This window comes from Harpia harpyja, chromosome 14 (assembly GCF_026419915.1).
Source record: "Harpia harpyja isolate bHarHar1 chromosome 14, bHarHar1 primary haplotype, whole genome shotgun sequence".
NCBI classification, from domain to species: Eukaryota; Metazoa; Chordata; class Aves; order Accipitriformes; family Accipitridae; genus Harpia; species Harpia harpyja.
The window spans coordinates 38,956,242-38,970,351 of NC_068953.1; the positions used below are offsets into that span (position 1 = coordinate 38,956,242).

The window sequence follows — 14,110 nt, forward strand, 5'->3', positions numbered from 1 at the left end:
CAGCTAGATCTGCAGAGCGGCTGGCACTCTTAAGCTGCACAGTGTCTCACATCCCTGCTGTTTTATTAATCTGTGCTCTTACTCCTTCCACCCTGGGAGAGGCAAGTTAAACCTGTGAGCAGTTGGGTCTGCGGCCAGCTGAGCCCTCACCCTGGTCAGGCAGGCCTGGGAGCTGGTCTGCAGAGGGTGAGAGCCAGCTGGCTGCCTGCAGAGCTCATGGGTGCTGCCAGCAAGCCCTGTCTGCTGCAGGCAGGGCCCAGAGCAAAACATGAGGTTCTTCCTGGCGTGGTTGGTGCTCCCTGGGGGAGGCAGCTGTCCTTGAGGCTGTGCAGGCCAGGGGTAGCTGTTGGCTTTGTGGTCTGCAAGGTGCCTCCTGCTTAATGATCCCTGCAGCTGATAATTTGGTATGAGTTCAGTGGGAAGTGGCTGCAGGGGCAGGCCTTTCCCAGGGAAACTGTGGTCCCATCAGGCTGCTGGGACAGGTGAGGTGGCTGCTTTCCTGCCTCTGCCAGACCTCAGAAGATCTCAGGAGGACAGGAGATCACAGAGAGCCCCTTCTCCTGCTGTGGGTGAGGGCAGGGCCACAGTATGATGCATGGCCTCCAGCATTATGTGCTCTTGCTTGGAAGCTGGGTTTTAATGTGGACTTTCTCTTGCAGTCAAGCCTTCGCATCTCCCCTCCTCTGCCCTTCCTGCCCCTCAGTGGGGTGTCAAGAGACCCCCTAAAGATGGGAGTGGGGTCCCGGCTGGATCAAGATCAAGCTGCCCTGGCTACAGTAACTTCCTCCCCAGCCAATGCATCAAAAAGATGGCCTGGAGCATCTGCGTGGCCTTCCTGGGATCTCCTGGACTCTCCAGAAGACCCCTTCAGTATTGAAAGAGAAGCCAGGCTTCATAGGCAAGCAGCAGGTAAGTTGGATGGTGGCTCTTGGCAGGCTTCAGTGCATGGTGATGGCCCTGTGCTTCTGGGAGGGCACGTAGCCCTCCACATATCCTCTGTGCAGATAATGTGGCCGGACATGAGTTTGCAGCAGATTAGACCTTTCTCCATGCACAAGCCTGACTCTGGGCCTACCTGCTGACAGAAAAACAGACAGGCTGTCTGGGCAGCTGCCTGTTGCTGCTGCAGCTCTGCTGAACCTATAGCTGTGGAATACAGGGATTTGCTTGGAGACCCGTGGGAGGAGAGTGGGAAGTAAATGGTCCTGTACTGAGTGTTGCCTCTGCTTGTTCAAGCTGTGAATGAAGCAACCTGCACTTGGAGTGGGCAGCTGCCTCCCCGAAACTACAAGAACCCCGTCTACTCCTGCAAAGTGTTCTTGGGAGGAGTCCCATGGGACATTACGGAAGGTGAGCAGCCCCTGGCCCTGCACTAAGGCCTTGGGTTTTGGCATCAGGAGGGTGTAGGATGGAGCTTTTGAGGGGGATGCTGACTTCTCTCCTTCTGTCTGTAGCTGGACTGATCAACACCTTCCGTGTGTTTGGCTCACTGAGTGTGGAGTGGCCTGGTAAGGATGGCAAACACCCACGCTGCCCTCCCAAAGGTAATATGCCTAAAGGTAATAGCGACACGGTAGGGTTACTTTTTTCCCATGCTATGTTACAGCACGGATGCTGGGATGGTACGGCTGCATGCTGGTGACTGGATGGTACAGAGCACCCTAGGGTAAATGTCCTGCTCTCACTTGGGTCTGCACCAGGGTTGCAGAGCACTGTCACATCAAACCTGGCATCCCCACCTGTCCCTAGCAGGGCTGGGCAGAAGTGTGGGATGGGGGGAAACCCTCTCTGGTGCTTCTCGAGCCCCAAGTGGGGCTGCCTTGCTCTGGGCGGTAGCCACTAGTCCCCACTGCCAGCGTGAGCACCCGAAGCACGCGCACCCTTGGCATAAAGCGTGTGCGGTGAATCCAAATGTACATCCGCAGCAAGCTGGCAGGCTGTGGGGACTGGTGAGCTGAGCAGCGCCTGGGGCATAATCCTGTCTCGAGTAACTGGGTTGATGTGTTGTGTAAGCAGTAGTGAATTATGGGGTAAAGAGCAACTAGTTTGTAGGCTCAGTGGTGCCTAATGGCCTTGTTCAGTCACTAGAGCAATGTGAGGTACAGAGTGCTGGCGCTGATGGAAGTGACTTTAAAGCCATGAACTTGTATTTCTGGGCCAAGACATCCTAAATATGAAGTAAAGTCTCTGTTTTCCTGCAGAACACACTGGCCAGGCTGGTGGTGCCCACTTGTCATGTCTAGATGTGGCTTTCTGCATGGGGGATGGTGGCCCACATGCCACTGGACATGGGCAACCTGCCCCCTTGTGCCGTGCTGAGTTTGGGCTCTTTCCCAGCTTGGCCAGGCTCTGTGCATCATGGGTGGATCTTGTATGTAGAGTCTGCTGGGGCAGGTGCTGCAAATCGCTGCCATTCCCTAGAAGGGGTTGGGGACAGCAAGGGAGATGCAGTTGCAGATACTTTGGGTGGCATCTGAGAGTGATTTTTGAGGGTGTCTGCAAACTGGGATGATGTGTTTCTCTGCTACAGTTCTAACAACTGCCTCTTTCCCTTCACCTCTAAAGGATATGTCTACCTGGTGTTTGAGTCGGAGAAATCTGTGCGTGCTCTGCTCCAGGCATGCTCCCAGGACCTGCTGAGCCCTGATGGGCTCAGTGAATACTACTTCAAGATGTCCAGCCGCAGGATGCGCTGCAAAGAGGTGAGCAGACCCATGAGAGTAGCCCTAGAGATGACAGCACAGGATGCTGATGAGATCCTTGGAGACAAGGAGGTGCATAGTGTTACTCTGCTCCAGGAAAACGGCTAAAACAGAGCAGCAGAAGTCAAACTGGCTCTTGGCCATCTTTTGATTGATGTGTTCCTGCAGTAGGGCTGCATGCAGACAAGGGGGGAAGTGTCAGATCAGTGATTGTCCTTTGCGATGGCCTGTGTCAGAAGCTGTGACCTGGAGCTCCTGAATCTGTGGCAGACCCTGGCTTCGTGAAGCTGGGCGGTTTCAGTTAGCTGGAAAGGAGCACAGGAGCAGGGATTTTAGCACTTTATGCTTCTTTCAGTACACCTTTGCTTGCAGAGACAGACTTTGATCCCTTTGGTGCTTTATTAGACCTCGTCTGCTTGCAGAATGAATGGCTTTCATGCTTGCCGCAGGCAGATATTTTTGGATCCCCAGCGCAGCCTTGGCTGGCTGACCTGTGCTCTGGAGGTGCTGAGGCTGCCAGAGGCTCAGGTTGGCCTTCCAGTAAAGGGGGACCTTAGCTATAGATCAGGTACCACTGTGTGAGTTTGTGGAGTTAAAGAATTGAGATTCAGTTCTTATCTAGACAGGCACAAACTAATTGCACTCCAGACAGCTCTCCTGGTGTCTGGCTATTGGCAGCACTTTCATGCTTGGTGATTTAGCTCTGGCAGAAGTTTCTCCTCTTCGGAGCCCTAGATCAGCTGTCTAGCAGATGGAAGCTCCTGTCGAAATTGGCAGTGGGTGGGTTGTTTCATTGATCTCCAACAGGCTCCTGTGCAGGCGGGCATCTGACTGGGCTGTTAAACATAGGTGCAGGCAGTAAGTAAAATCCATTTGTGCATGGGTTGTTTCCTGGCTGCCAGCCCCAAGGGACCAGTGTTTTGAGTTCCAGTTTGGCTGGAAGCAGAGCAGTGTGGCAGTTGGTTTTGTTCCCTTGAACGGGCCTTGTGGGTGCTCTGGAGGTGTCTGGAGCACAGCTGGAGCTCCAAAGCTGTAGTGTCCTGGATGTGGACCCTGAGCAGCAGTAACAAAGCAATATTTGCAGGTTGGGGGTAAGGTCTGAGGATCTGGGATGGCTTCTGCTGTCAGCTGAGGGCACTGTAGAGCAGCACAGTGTGTGGCTTTGCAGGCCCTTGGCTGACCCGACCCACTTGTGTGTGGTTTCAGGTGCAGGTGATCCCATGGGTGCTGGCAGACAGCAACTTTGTGCGCAGTCCGTCACAGCGGCTTGATCCCAGCAAGACGGTGTTTGTGGGGGCTCTGCATGGGATGCTGAACGCGGAGGCCCTGGCAGCTGTCATGTGTGACCTGTTTGGAGGGGTGGTCTACGCTGGCATCGACACGGACAAGCACAAGTATCCCATCGGTAAGAGATGATCCCGCCAGAATCAGTAGTTGCCCACAGCATGCTCTGAGGAGGCTGCAGCAGTGCCCTTTGCTTGGTCCCTCAATGGGGAAGACTGCCCAGGCTGCCAGGCTTTGCCCTCGCCTGCTTTGGGAGCAGATGTCTGGCCAGCCTCTTCAACAGGTGATGTTCCTCGCATCCCTGCCATGGGGAGGTAAGACAAGTCTTGGGGGAGGGCTGGCAGAGCTGACATGCCTGGGAACTGGAAGGTCCTAGATCATTGCAGAGCAGCTTAAGGCTTTTAATATCTCTTTAGGCACTGCTGAAATGTTTCCTGCCCTCGTTCAGGGCTGTGCCTGGCCAGCCAGCTGTTAATGGTCATTAGATGCTGCTTTAGCTCTTCTTCCATCCCCAGAGTGCAGATGGCTGTGGCTCTTGCCCTGGTTCCTGCTGCCTCTCAGGGCAAACTTGGACCTGCTGGCTGCTGAACCTTCCTGCTGGAGAGGCAGCAGGAACAGGGCAGGGCTGTGGGCAGCTCAGTTGAACCAGCACTTGTGGGCAGTGTCCTGTTCCCACTGTCCTGTTTGGATCCCCTTCAGGGCGCTGTCACTTTGGGCTTCCAAGGCAGCTGGTGGCACAAGTGGAGAGGCTTCCCTGAGTCTCCTGACTGGGTCTCCTGGGGGGTGACATGTCCACCTTAGCTCAGGGCATCAATTTTCCTAGGGTCAGAGAGGCGCTGGGGATGAGTGTGACTCTTGGACAGCACTCCCCTCCTCTGATGGGGCTGATACCACGGACTGCTGCAGGCAGCAAGTCTGCTGCCTGTGGTTCAAGCTGTTGCCCTGAACCATGACTTCTGGTCACATAGACCTACTGCGCTCTTGCAGGTGGAAAGGATGAAGCCTTTGAGGTCCCACCTCCCAGACGGGGCTGTGTGTTTGAGAGGGGCAGGTCATGAGCGCAGCCCCTGTAGTAACCCAGAGAGCTGCCCTGTCCCTGTGCCCTGCAGAGACAGCCTCCCAAAGGGGAATGGAGCGCTTGCCACTCATGTTGCAGGAGCTGAAACATCCCATGTTGTGACACGTGTCCCCTGTACCTCCCTGGTGGCCTTATGGGCCAGGGGACAGCACTGAGATTACTGGTCTGTGTGGAAAAACCCTACGGCTTGAGCATGAAGACCAGCTTTCCAGGCTCAGGCTGCAGCAAGTCATGTTCTTAAGAAGGGACTGTGAATCTCCTGCATGTTGCCAAGCAGGAACAAGGTCAGCATTTGGTAGTGCAGAGCTGTTGTCTGCTCGTCACCATCCTTGGACAGCTTTCAGGCTTCTCTGGTCAAGGCTGAGGTTTAGGACATGCCTGTGGTGCTGCAGTGCTTTACCACTGAAGTGGCTTTGGGGAGGACAGTCCCAAGGAGTTGGGAATGAAGTATGAGACTTTAAGCAAGTTCTTAGTATGACCACAGATGAAGTCTTGCACACCAACCTGCCCTGTGCTGGCACTGTGAGGTCCTAGAGCATGACCTTAAAACCTCCTGTGGCTTCATGCAGAGCCCAGGTTGCTCCCTCAAGTAGGTGAGATCTCTGGCTCCCAACAGCAGACTGGCACTTGTACCCTTGAAATTGTCTTAAAGTTGCAGCAATATGAACTCAATTTCAGTAACTAAATGGTACCCTGATTTTGTTTGTGTCGATTGAAGCATCTCCTGTGCTGAGATGCTGCCTCAGGCTTGCTTGACTGCTGGTCCTGGCTTGGTAGAAGGCTCCTCAGGGGAAGACCATTGTGTGTAACCTGCCTGGTGTTGAATCATCTCAGGCAGAGGATGATCCTGCTGGAGGCATGTACTGTGAGAAATCACTGTCTCACTGTAGTTATGAGGAGCTGCCTTTGAGACAAGCTGATCCTGGTCAACAGAGAAAGCAGTTGCCCAGGCAGCTTTCAGGAGGCCCCACTAGGAGATGGAATTAACTCTCTTAAAGGAAGGATCCCCTGGGTGCAGCTGCAATCCTCGTACACAGTGTAACCCTGAACCAGATCCAGACCCTCCAGCCTGTGTCCTGCATGATGCTACAGGAGAGGAGTAGGTGGGTTCTGGGTGACGCTTTGCACTGTGGCTGTCAGTGGTGAGCTGAGCTTTGGCAATCGGCCGGCATGCAGGACAGTCTTGTAACAGCCAAAGCTCCCCTTATGCAGAGAAAAACTCATAGGTAAGCACAGATATGTTTTCCTGGAGCTTAACAAAACTTGCTGGAAGCGGGTGGTGCAGGAATGCTGCTGACTGACAATGAAGCTGCAAAATGCAAGGCTCCGGGATGAGTGGGAGGCTTAAAATAAAAGCTGCTGAGCTGTCTCGGCACCGGCTTATTTCAGGTGCAGGCGCGGAGCCTGTTGCTGCGCTGCCCTCAGGAGTGCCCTGGCAGCCTCCCTCCGTCTGCCTGACCGCTGCTGGTCCTCCTGGGAGCGCTGCCACCCATAAGCTCACATCTTAACCAACCTGGAGGTGTCCGTGGAAAAGCCTTTCTGCTCTTGGCTGCCTGCTGTGCTTTTGTTACGGCCTGGGGAAGGAGGCAGGCAGAGCCACAGAGGCCTTGGATACAGTCTCCCTGCAAAAGCTGCTTCCCTGCCAGTGGCTGAACTGCACCGGGGGAAGGGGTGGGCCTGGCAGCAGCTCCGTCTTGGCCTCCACCGGTTCCTGCCATAGGTGCTGGGTCAGCCTAACACTTGTGGTCTGGCTTGTTCCAGGGTCTGGCCGTGTCACCTTTAACAACCAGCGCAGCTATCTGAAGGCAGTGACTGCTGCGTTTGTGGAAATCAAAACTACCAAGTTTACTAAAAAGGTGAGTGGAGCTGATGGGGCAGCCTGGGGAGTTGAGTCTGTGCATGATGGGTGGTACTGCTGGGGGCACCATGACCCACACGGCCTGCCCCATATCCCTGTGGAGGCAGAGGGAGGTGGTGAACTGCTGCTCTGCCAGCTGTGAGGGGTGCCGTGCCGGTGATGGATTTGGGGTACCTAGGGTGGTGAGTCAGCACCGCTAGGGCGGTCCAGGGAGCAGGCAGTTGCCCTCAGGGCCGCTCTGTGCTCACTGCCTGGTTCTCCTGCAGGTTCAGATCGACCCGTACCTGGAGGACTCCATGTGCCAAGTCTGCAGTGCCCAGCCCGGCCCATTCTTCTGCAGAGACCAGGTAAGGCTTTCCCCTGCTGACTGTGCTCGGCTGCCGCATGCAGCGGGGTTTCCTCGGGGAGGAGCAGGCTCCGCCGCTCGCAGCAGCGTTCGCTTTAGTGTCTGGGGAGGCCTCTTGTCCCTTGCTGAGTGGAGAGGGTGAAGTGTTCACACGAGAGCCCAGGGTGGGCCCTTGTTTTGGAGGAGGTGCAGCCCTCCTGGGGGGGCAGCTCCGGTGCTCGCCAGGAGGCGAAAGCAGCTTTCCACCTTGCCTTGAGCTGGGGATGCCATGGCTCTGCTGGTGCTGTGCCGGAGCGCCAGGGCCCACCGTGTGCAGCGGGCTGCCCCTGAGGGGAGGCCGCTGCTCTGTGAGCTGTGACAGCTGGAAGTTGGAGTGTCATCACCCTGCAGTCGGTCCTGGACCTGCCCGAAACGTAGGGCACTCTGGCTGACCTCCACTCGCTGCAGGCGAGGGAGCTCGGCCAGGGTCCAGCAGCTTCCCGTGGAGTCTAGATGGGAGGTGAGCAGCAGCGCGCTCTGCTCCACTGGCAGGGATGGCAGTGGGAGTGCAGCGAGTGCCGGCAGAGCCCGGCGCCTGCCCCGTCCCTGCCCACGTGTGGGGCAGAGGTGCCACGGCTCCTGCCTGCAAGCACCCAGATCCTGATTTTTTTCAGCTCTTTTTAGAAGGAGCCATGCTGGAAGCTCAGCACACCACTCCCTCCGGCAGCATTGCTGGAATTCCCTCCCTCCGCTTCGAAGCTCCGCTCTGCTGGCGTGGGCTGCAAAACCGGGGAGGGAGGGGATGCCGCTTTGCTGGCGGGCCGGTGTCCGTTTGCCTTGCCTGGAAACCCCTGCCCCACGGCATTGCCCCTCTGCTCTCCCCGCAGATCTGCTTCAAGTACTTCTGTCGCTCCTGCTGGCACTGGCAGCACTCCATGGAGGTCCTGCGTCACCACCGCCCGCTGATGCGCAACCAGAAGAACAGAGACTCCAGCTAAAGAGGCCGCCGAGGCTCGGGGGCCGCCGCAGGCGCAGGAGAAAGTCCTTTTGTTAACCTGCCAAGTGGAGAGCGCACGAGCGTGCCTGCTGGTGCCAGACCCAGGCTGGGAACGTGCTTCCTGAGGACTAATGGGGAAAAAAAAAAAATCTTACATTCACGTTTGCACTTGCTGGTCTTTTTGTTTCTGCACTAATGCACAGTGAATTTTGTCGGGTTTTGTTTGGGGTTTTTTGAGGGGGGGGAGCGCCCCTCAAGCGATTCTGCAGTTCCCAGACTTTGGTTCCTAGTTTGCTGATGAGAAGCAAAAAAAAAAAAGGGCCACGTGTTGAGAAGGTGTTTATGCAGATGCCTTCACCTAGGTTTTTTATTTATTAAAGGCGCTTTTTTACATTCCTTGCAATACTGATGGTAATAATGCAGGTCTCATTGGCTCCATTTTTTTGCAGTTGCCATACAGTGCCTTTCCATTCATTTAACCCCCATCTGAACGGCATAAAAAACTGAATGTTCAGCTGGCGTTTTTTACTGTAACAACAAGGAGACTTTGCTCTTCATTTAAACCAAATCATATTTCATATTTTACGCTCGAGGGTTTTTACCAGTTCCTTTTTACACTCTTAAACAGTTTTTAAGTCGTTTGAAACGAGAGATTTTTTTCTTTCCTGGCAGCTTTTAACATTATTGCAATTTGTGTCTGGGGGCTGCTGGTGGAAAGTTGTAAATCGAGGGGTTTGCAACAGAACAGGATGGGCTTTTTTTGGATTTGAAACTGGACCGGATAAACGATCTCTGAGCTGCTGTATATAGTTTTAAATAGTTTGTTGCACTTTTTTAAGTTGCACTTAAGGGGGGTTGATAGAGGTTTTTAATCACACAAAGTCACAGGACTTACTTTTCTTTTGTAACTAGCTAAAAAAGGGCTGCATTTCGGTGGACAGATGAAGGTTCATAGGAGCCCTTTCTCTTAGAGGGGACAAGTACTTTTCCTTTCCTTTATGAAATGTACGGAGTAATGGTGCAGTCGACTGAAATGCTGCTGCTGGGATTTGAGAACTTTAATTTTTTTTTTTTGACTTTCCCCTCTATCGGAAGCTGTGTGCCAAAGAACCAGTGTCATAATTTCTCCCTCTTTTTTTCCTGCTGAGCTGATGTTGCATTGTTGCATATCCCAGCTGCTCTTTGTGGGGTTTCGTGAAGCTGTGTGTGAAGTCTCTACCTCATTGTAGTATATGCAGGCAAGACTGCACTCTCCTACAGATGCGTGGAGTAAGCTGTGGTGTAGTTTTTGGCACATAATAAACACGTTGCAGCAAAAAAAAAAACCAAACCTTCTTGTGTTCCTTGCTTGTGCGCTTCGTGTGGGATCTCTGGGACCTGGAGAGGGGCTGGGTCTGGGTCTCTTGTCCTCAGCTCTCGGGGTTGAAAGAGGTGGGAGAAGCTGAGCCTCAGCCCTGTGCGGTGGGGAAGGTATGGATGCCATAGGTGACTTGGCTGGAGGGGACTCCTCTGCTGGGAGATGCGTTTTTAGGTACCAGTTACCAAAGGCTGCTTCAGGGGCTGCCTTGTGGGGAGGGGGGGAGCAGCTGCCAGGCTCCAGCTGGGGCTCCCTTATTTGAGTGGTAAGTTAATGGGGTTAATTGGAATGTCCCCTGCCCCCATGTGCACTCCTGTCCCCCTTGGTGGTGGGGTGATGCCCCGCTGGGGTGGTGTCTGAGGGGAGATGGACTCCAGGGGCGTCCTGCTTGCAGCTGGGCTTTCAGAAGTCTGAGCAGGACTTGGGGTGCAGTGGGCCTGCCTGCAGCGGACACCCTTGGGTGCCCCATGCCCTGGAGGGGAGGCCGGGGGGCTTTGGGCTCCTTCCCCAGCAGGGTCAGTAACTCCGTGACTGGGCTGGTCTTCTTGGGCTGGCCAGACCCCCTCTCGTGGGTGCTGTGAGTTTGTGGGTGCTCTGTGTCCTCCTCCATCCAGAGCCTGACGTGGGACCTCTCTCCTTGGCTGCTCCAGCCCAACCCGGTGGAGCAGAGCGGTGCTGAGGACTTTGCAGCCCGGAGCCAGCGCTGGATCCGGCCCCTGGGTCCGGGCAGCGCCCTGCGGCAGCGGCGGAACGTGGTGCCGGCGGGCGCTGGGACCCGGGCGAGTGCTCGGGGACCCGCCCCTCCGGGCGGCTGCAGGCGCCCTCCGAGCCGCTGGGGGGCGCTGTGGGCGCCGCGATCTCCCGGCGGCCCCGCGCGCCTCCCGCCATCCTTTGCTCTCTTTCCGCGGCCGCCGCCGACATGGTGGGTGCCGGCCGCCGCCGCCATCCGCCGCCATCCGCCGGCGGGGCCGCTCCGCTCGGGGCGCTGAGTGGCTCCGGGGAGCGGGGCGAGGGACTGCGGCCTGCGGCGGGAGGACCGGGCCGGGGGAGTGAGGGCCGGCGGGCGGGGGGAGGCCGGGCCCGGGTTGCCGCGGGGGTCCGGCGGGGCCTGACTGGTGTTTCCTTGGCGTCCACCCCGCGCAGGGACGCGTCCGAACGAAGACGGTGAAGAAGGCCGCCCGGGTGATCATCGAGAAGTACTACACCCGCCTGGGGAACGACTTCCACACCAACAAGCGGGTGTGTGAGGAGATCGCCATCATCCCCAGCAAGAAGCTGCGCAACAAGATCGCGGGGTGAGGGCGCGGGGGGGGGGGCGTGGGGACGCGGGACACGGGTGGGAGCTCCTGGCGGTACCTGCATTCGAAAGTGATCGCGGTCTCGCCCGTGGCCCGGTCATCGATAGTGCAGGCAGAGGAACGCCGAAAGCTTTCCCGTGTTTGGGGGGGGGTCCGTCCCCCCCTTCCCGAACCCCGATGCTCTCGGACATCCCTGACCTTCTCCGGAGGCGGTGGGACGGCACCGGCGGGGTGGTTGCCGGCGGAGGCTTCGTCTCCTCAGCCTTGGCGTGATTTTGGGAGCGCGAGGGCGGAGAAGGGAGACGCGGGGAAGTCCTGGACGGTGCTCTGTCCCCCGCAGGTATGTCACCCACCTGATGAAGCGTATTCAGAGGGGACCCGTCCGAGGCATCTCCATCAAACTGCAGGAGGAGGAGAGGGAGAGGAGGGACAACTACGTCCCTGAGGTGAGGCTCTGGCTGCGCTCGAGTGCCTGCTTCGGCCTCTGTCCTGTCCTGCTTCGAGGCATCTTCTCCGTTGGTGGCCCCAAATTTCTCTAAAAGAAAACCTCAGCCAGGAGGAGCAGAGGAAGGCTTGGGTCAGGGAGGGCTGAGGCAGATTTTGGCCTCATATCGGGGCGCTCCCTCCAAAACTGCCGCCTGGGGTGGGAAGGGCAGCTGACTTGTTGCAGTTCAACTGTGCTGCCAGTCAGCAGATCAATTTTCCTAACTTAAAGCGATATAAAAAATAACTCAATGGGATGCAGGAGGATATTTTAGAGTGGTTTAAAACTTGCTGCGTGGCAGATGTCGCTGAAGAGAGGGAAGTGGTGAAACCTGCTCTCTTCTTAAACCTGCATTCACAGGGAGTCGAGGTCTCACCCGTGACCCGGTCGTTGGTAGTGCAGGGAGAGGAGCTCTGAAAGCATTTCCCGGGTTCGATGGGTTCAATCCTGTCACTCCCAAACCCTGCAGCCTTCAGACAGGGTGCGTCTTGCCCCACTTCCAGATCTCCCTGATCGGCTTCTGGTAGAGCTGCTGGTTTCTGTGCTGCACAAAACCACTCGGTTCTGTTACCTCAGTCCTCCCAAATCATCGATGCTGGGGTTTGGTTACATGGAAGGTTGTTTTAGTGGTGATCTGGGAGGAACAGGTACGATGGTAAGATGTCACGGGAGCCGCGGCGGTGTGGTAAGGTGAGCTGGTGCTGTGCTGTCCCCCCCACTTGGAGATCTGCCTCGGGGGTACCCTCCGTGCTTTGCGGCCTTGGTTTCGTAGCCCAGGATGAGGTGACACGGCTCTGCAAGAGCCCAGGGCTCAGTTCGACTCCTTCACTCCTGACAGCTAGAAATGACATGTGAAACACTGGCAGCTTCATGCAGGTCCTCTCACAGATGCTTCAAACACCCCAGATTTCAGGTGTCAGCACAGCGCTGACCTGCACAGGTGGTGTCAGAGGCTTGGAGGAACTAGGATGAGGTGGCGCTGGTGGGAGAGGTCACCCCTGGAGGGACCCCAAGCAGGGAAGGAGCATCCATGCTGTTGCTGTTGATGCAGCATTAGCAGAACCTGCGGTTTTTATAGTTTCTTACAAAAATACCGGTGTGATGTAGCCTCTTAGGGAAGGAAGCCTGTGAAGATCAAGGTTGGGGTCCGGAGAGGCTTGGAGGAGGTTGTTCTGGGATTAAAGAGCAGGAGATCTCTGGTCCTTGGGGCGGGAGAGCCCAGGCGGTCAGTCGGCATTGCTGTCTGGCACCACGGTGGTCGGGCTCCGGCCTTAGGGACTCAGGTCGCAGGACAAGTGCGAGTGTTGGTGGTGACCGCCGGGACCGGTGCAGTTGTGGACTCGTCCCCAGCTCCTCTCTGCAGCCTTGGCGTTGGAGCTGGTTAGGCCTTGGGTTTCCAAAGACTTGCCGTAAAACGGGCTCTTCTCCCTGTGTGGGGGCCTCTCTACTGCCAGGCGGCTTCTCACGGTGTTCTGGCAGGAGAGCTGGGCACCACCGAGGTCCTCCTGGCTGATTCTGTTGCTGGAGCCCTTCCCCACGATGGGCATCAGGATCTTGTTTGTGGTGGGATGGGACTGGAGTGGGTGTGTCAGGACAGCCCGCTGGCAGGAGGGACGTGGCTGCAGGTCCTCGTCAAACTGTGTCTTTCTCTCCTCCATGCCCAGGTCTCTGCCCTCGACCAGGAGATCATTGAAGTGGACCCGGACACCAAGGAAATGCTGAAGCTCCTGGTGAGTGGTCCCAGCTGTCCCCCTGCCCTGGGTAACCCTACCAGGCTGGTGGCGTGTCCCCAGCAGCAGTCCCACTGCCCTGAGGGGCTTGATGGTGTCAGCTAAAGGCTTCAGCACTCTGGGCATGTGGTGGGGGTCCCTCCGCCCTGGGACCTGCAGGTGGATTAATTCCCATACGGCTCTTGGGAGGGGAGAGGCATGGTGGCTTTGCCCAGGACCCCGCTAGCAGGGTGGGTGTGACCCAAGGGCCTGCTTGTTGGGTGGAGGTGAATGTGGGTTCGGCCGTAAAAAGACCAGATTCCCCTCACCAATGAGCTGATCTCTTGAGCGGGATGGTCATCTCTCCTTTCTGGAGATGCGAATCCACTCTCCATGCTACCAGAGCATGTTCGTGCTTCCCTCTCCTCCCGGGAGGAATCTGCCGGGCGTGGATGGCAGGTAGGGCGTTGTGACCGATCCCAATCCTGTGCTGTTTTCCAGGACTTCGGCAGCCTGTCCAACCTGCAGGTGACACAGCCCACGGTGGGGATGAACTTCAAAACGCCCCGAGGAGCGCTCTGAGTCGGTCGCTGTATGTCACTTTTCCAATAAACGTGAGGAAACCATCTCGGCCTGCCTGGTCTTTGGAAGCCTGTGTCCCCAGGGATGAGGAGGGAGGGCTGGTTCCTTGGGGTGCCGCATCCCAAATGCAGGTGTCCGAGGCTTCAGAGGGTGACAAGGACTCGACACCTTCACGTTTGCCGGCATCTTTTTGGGTTCTTTCCTGGCTGTTCGGGGTGTGAGGTGCAAAGCTGTTATTTTACAGGCTCTCTGACTCTCAGGGCGGTGGGAGAGGATGACCATGGTGGCTCCTCAGAGTTTGCTGGAGCTGCGTGCCCTCGGCACCTCCCGGGTTTGCCTGTGCCTCCTCCGAGCGGACAGCTCGGGGGTCATGCTGTGCCAGAATAAAAGTTGCTTTTTGTAACCACGTTGGTCACTTGTAAGTGCTTAAATGAAA

At 56.6% G+C, this 14,110-nt stretch overlaps 2 protein-coding genes and 2 non-coding genes across 8 annotated transcripts in view; all 4 read left to right on the forward strand.

Annotated features, from left to right (window-relative positions):
* CPEB1 (cytoplasmic polyadenylation element binding protein 1) overlaps nt 1-9,563 on the forward strand; it is a 43,809-nt gene extending 34,246 nt beyond the window's left edge. For 4 of the 5 annotated variants that reach the window (XM_052808544.1, XM_052808549.1, XM_052808547.1 and 1 more), the window contains 8 exons: nt 660-909; nt 1,237-1,350; nt 1,455-1,559; nt 2,566-2,702; nt 3,909-4,107; nt 6,826-6,920; nt 7,189-7,269; nt 8,135-9,563. In XM_052808544.1, coding sequence (XP_052664504.1) covers nt 660-909; nt 1,237-1,350; nt 1,455-1,559; nt 2,566-2,702; nt 3,909-4,107; nt 6,826-6,920; nt 7,189-7,269; nt 8,135-8,245 — 1,092 coding nt within the window. In that variant the 3' untranslated portion in view covers nt 8,246-9,563. The remainder of the gene's footprint in view (nt 1-659; nt 910-1,236; nt 1,351-1,454; nt 1,560-2,565; nt 2,703-3,908; nt 4,108-6,825; nt 6,921-7,188; nt 7,270-8,134) is intronic. The other variant, XM_052808545.1, reaches the window with a different exon arrangement.
* An 866-nt stretch (nt 9,564-10,429) lies between these two features.
* RPS17 (ribosomal protein S17) lies at nt 10,430-13,718 on the forward strand. Its single transcript, XM_052807428.1, has 5 exons — nt 10,430-10,523; nt 10,745-10,896; nt 11,240-11,345; nt 13,048-13,113; nt 13,594-13,718. The coding sequence occupies exons 1-5, from the start codon at nt 10,521-10,523 to the stop codon at nt 13,672-13,674; spliced, it is 408 nt and encodes a 135-aa protein (XP_052663388.1). The 5' UTR covers nt 10,430-10,520; the 3' UTR covers nt 13,675-13,718.
* Nucleotides 10,956-11,089, forward strand: LOC128151581 (small nucleolar RNA SNORA71). Its single transcript, XR_008238435.1, has one exon. It is a non-coding gene; the product is annotated as a small nucleolar RNA SNORA71 (small nucleolar RNA).
* On the forward strand, nt 11,730-11,862 carry LOC128151582 (small nucleolar RNA SNORA71). The gene has a single exon (XR_008238436.1). It is a non-coding gene; the product is annotated as a small nucleolar RNA SNORA71 (small nucleolar RNA).
* Nucleotides 13,719-14,110: the final 392 nt, after the last annotated feature.

Excerpts from the sequence above, each read along its gene's own strand:
- RPS17 (XM_052807428.1), top strand. Across the intron at positions 10,897-11,239 it reads CTGCGCAACAAGATCGCGGG|GTATGTCACCCACCTGATGA; the intron begins GTGAGGGCGCGG and ends TGTCCCCCGCAG. Across the intron at positions 13,114-13,593 it reads AGGAAATGCTGAAGCTCCTG|GACTTCGGCAGCCTGTCCAA; the intron begins GTGAGTGGTCCC and ends GCTGTTTTCCAG.